The sequence below is a fragment of the Cupressus sempervirens genome, chromosome 8 (genome assembly GCF_028749045.1).
Source record: "Cupressus sempervirens isolate cs-2001-9-10 chromosome 8, ASM2874904v1, whole genome shotgun sequence".
Classification (NCBI taxonomy): domain Eukaryota; kingdom Viridiplantae; phylum Streptophyta; class Pinopsida; order Cupressales; family Cupressaceae; genus Cupressus; species Cupressus sempervirens.
Window position 1 is genome coordinate 658,929,918 of NC_143125.1, and position 4,138 is coordinate 658,934,055.

At 29.1% G+C, this 4,138-nt stretch overlaps 1 protein-coding gene across 1 annotated transcript; it reads left to right on the forward strand.

The window, feature by feature from the left end:
* Positions 1–2,131: 2,131 nt before the first annotated feature.
* LOC149544171 (protein PHLOEM PROTEIN 2-LIKE A6-like) lies at positions 2,132–2,972 on the forward strand. Its single transcript, XM_089795924.1, has 2 exons — positions 2,132–2,243; positions 2,590–2,972. Exons 1-2 carry the CDS (start codon positions 2,132–2,134, stop codon positions 2,970–2,972), a joined length of 495 nt encoding a protein of 164 aa, XP_089652050.1.
* Positions 2,973–4,138: the final 1,166 nt, after the last annotated feature.

Below are 4,138 nucleotides of genomic sequence, written 5' to 3' on the forward strand. Positions count from 1 at the left end.
CATCATCTATCACTCTATTATCACTTCATTATATTACTTCATTTATATCACTTCATTTAAAAAATCTTTGTTAAAGGAAAATAAATGATAAATTTTATGATTAACACTAAAAAATTTATTTTAGGTCCACTTAGTTTTTTTTTAATTAGATTTCTCACCATAGACACTTAATTATATTTTTATTTAATTTATGATATTTTTTTTCAAATTTTACCAAGTGCAAACTTTTATTTTTAACTAGATTAATTTGAAAACTTATTATCTAATTAATATTGTATATTATAGTTATGTCAAATTATTTTAAACTAATACGTATTCATTTGAACTTACTAGCATTAATAAAAATTAAATTAAATTAACATGAAAATTAAAATATAGATTTATTATGTAAATGATAATATGTATTAAACAAATAAATCTACTTATATATTGAATATCTTAATGATATATATTAAACTTAAACAATATAAAATAATAATAAATATACATAATAAACATTATTAGTTCGATAAAATAATAAAATAATAAATATTAAAACTAAAAATTTAAAATTTATAACTAATCACATGCACATATACAAAATATTCACTATTTTGAACCTTTATTTGAAAAAACATCCCACACATCTCTTCATGCCTTTACTGTCTAATAGCCACTTGCTTATAGAAAGTGCAACAGGGGGCCCGCAGATGCAATTGCATGGCATGGTATGGAGGGGCGCACATCCAACCCATCCTCAACGATGGGGCTGGGTAGACGACATCGTTGCATAATTCCTAAGCAACCTTGAAGTGGGCACCTTAAGTAGGAGAAGAGAGGAGACCCCCTACTACTAGTTTTTTCATAGATACTTTTTAATTATTATTTTTAAAAATTCAAGAAAATGATGACGTGTAGATAATGCATGTTCATTTACTAATAGTTGATCATTTTTTAGCTTTCTTGGTTGCTGATTGTTTTATTTTTTAATTGAGTTGGACATGTTAATAATTGTTGAGTTCTAAGCCTAGATTATTTATTATTTATTTAGTATTATTTATTATCCAATTACTATTATCTACAAAGTTAGCCCGAAAGGTTATACGAATCTAAGCTTTGACCTTGGCATCAAATGATACATCTTCCTAAACTTGAGTTCGTGTTGACAAAAACTACAATATTGCCGAAGGGGCCAAAGGGATGATGATCGAGAGGAGGAGAGATGCTAAGATAAAGAAGAGGGACATGGAGAGGATAGGAGAGGGAGGGGAATTTAGAGAAAGAGGAATGGAAGATATAAATATATAAAGAAGGCACATTGAGATAGGGAGTGATGTAAAGATAAAGATAGAAAGTGATATTTAAGGAGGTCGAGATGAAGAGATAAGGGATGGATAGTGATGGAGAGTTAATGAGATAGAGGAAGATGTAGGAGAAAGAAATATGAAAATGTACAAATTTAAATATATTGCATGTATATATACAAAAGTAAGGTAAAAAATTTGTTTAATTGAGTTCTCATATCTACACATGTACCCATTGCACACTAAGGTACATTGCTGAAAGTTTCATGTACAAAATATGACAGTTGAATATATGAAACAATACAACCACTCAAAAAAATGAACTATATATATAAAGAGTTCTAGGTGGTCTGCAGTTCTACAGCTGGAAGCCTTCGAATTAAAAACCCTTTCTAGACAATAATATATATATCTATATACATATATATATATATATATACATATATATATATATATATGTATATATATATATATATATGTATATATATATATATATATATAAATGTATATATATATATATATATGTATATGTATATATATATATATATATGTATATATATATGTATATATATATGTATATATATATATATATATGAATATATATATATATATATATATATACATATATATATACATATATATATATATATATATATACATATATATATATATATACATATATATATATATGTATATATGTATATATATATATATATATACATATATATATATATATATATACATATATACATATATATATGAAGAAAGTGGATTTGGCACAGAGTTCTAGATGGTTGGCAATTCTAGATTATCGGCTGGAAGTATATGTGTTTAGAAGTTCTTACCGGATGATACTTCTGCGGGTCTTCCGCGCTGTTACTTATGCAAAGTCCGGTCAGGAAGGAATGGTTTCAGCCACTCTTTGTCTTGGATCACTATCATTTCTTCGCTTCACGAAAAGTGATCCGAAAAGAGACAATTTCAAAAAGATTGATTGAAAGTTCTTGTGTGCTAACTTCCTTTCTCTTTTGTCTGCAATGAGCCACTTTTATTGTTCTTATTTAATTACATCGTATCCCTTCAAGCTTCTTTGTTAGTTCTGCCTGGCTTCCTTCACATTTCTCCGTTGCGCTACCTGCACCTCTAAGCTTTTTGTATGTTTTGGATTTCTCTTTGCCTGATGAATAACAAGAATCCCTTTATTCTTTTAGATTTACATCTTTTTCCCTTTTGTTGTTTTGTACTGTCAAATCCAATTTCATAGCATCATCTTCCAACACTAGTAGTAGTTTTTCGCTTGTTGCAGAATCTGCACCATCCGATGTATTTATTAGTCATGCCAAACATATGCTAGCTAGAATCATGATCTCTGAAAAGCTTAAATATGCAACCATGAAACTGAAGGTTTTTCTGAATTCAGAAGAGCGTCAATTCGAGGATCAACAAGTAAAAACAACAATTGATTGTGCTTCCTTGCATTTCGTCATATTTTCAAAAGAGCATGCTCAATCCAGCTGCTATTTGGAAGAGCTGGCATTCATACACAAAAGAAGGAAAATCAGTAGAATTGTTCCCATCTTCTACCAAGTGAAGCCTGAAGATGTACCATATTTGAAAGGAGACTATTTTGACGCATTTGAGCGATACAAAAGAGAAGGCAAATACAACTCAAAAAAGTTTCGCAATTGAAAGAAAATACATTTCAAAGTTTCACATTATATCGGGAGATAACGTGCTCGGTGTACTAGAAACAGTAATGAAAAGAGGAAAGGTTCATATAACCATATTTTCAATGAACTATGCAGAATCAAAGTGGTGCTTGCGAGAGCTGGCATTTATGAAATCCAAAACTTGTGCTTAGATTATTCCCATTTTCTATGGTGTACAACCTGAACATTTTTTATATACAAAAGGAGTTTTTGGGGATGCCTTTCAATGACTTAAAGAGAAGGGTAGATTCACCTCAAAGCAGCTTTGGAAGTCAAAGGAAACACTCTTTCGTGCTTCATGGCATCTCAGTCCAATCCTTCATAGCAAGGATTGAGCATCAGTCCCTAATTATTCATTTCTTATCAATTACATAGTTAAACTCTTATAAGATAATGTTTAGATGTTTGATTTTTTTCTTGTATTTCGTATTAAGTGTAATCAAAACTCTTAAAGTCTAATGTTTATTTTTTCGCATTTTGTTGTTATATGTGTGGAGAGATGAGGATATGCTGCTCAAGAAGATTCCATCTGTATTTACAGGATTTGTAAAACTAAATGAAAGGCTGCAGAATACTCAGCATAAAGGGAGCTCTATTTTAAAACTGCTTTCATCATTATTCAATTTTTAAATGTATGTACATTAAATTGTATTCAATATATTATATTATTATGCGATAGGTTGATCTCCAAACAAAATTTATTAAAGAAAAAATAAAGTCAAAAATTTCCTTTCAAGATTCACAAATTTATAGTAATTTGTTCTCAATTTTTTTTAATTTTTGGCTACAAACTATGCAGATTAAATGCTGAATTTTTTGGAAAATCCATTAGATTCACCTCAAAGCAGCTTCGAAAGTCAAAGGAAACACTCTTTGGTGCTTCATGGCATCTCAGTCCAATCCTTCATAGCAAGGATTGAGCATCAATCCCTAATTATTCATTTCTTATCAATTACATAGTTAAACTCTGATAAGATAATGTTTAGATGTTTGATTTTTTTCTTGTATTTCGTATTAAGTGTAATCAATACTCTTAAAGTCTAATGTTTATTTTTTCTCATTTTGTTGCTATATATGTGGAGAGATGAGGATATGCTGCTCAAGAATATTCCATCTGTATGTACAGGATTTGTAAAACTAAATGAA

Coding starts and splice junctions, on each gene's coding strand:
- LOC149544171 (XM_089795924.1), top strand. CDS start 2,132: ATGATACTTCTGCGGGTCTTCCGCGCTGTTACTTATGCAAAGTCCGGT. Junction 2,244..2,589: donor ATTTCTTCGCTTCACGAAAA/GTGATCCGAAAA, acceptor CGCTTGTTGCAG/AATCTGCACCATCCGATGTA.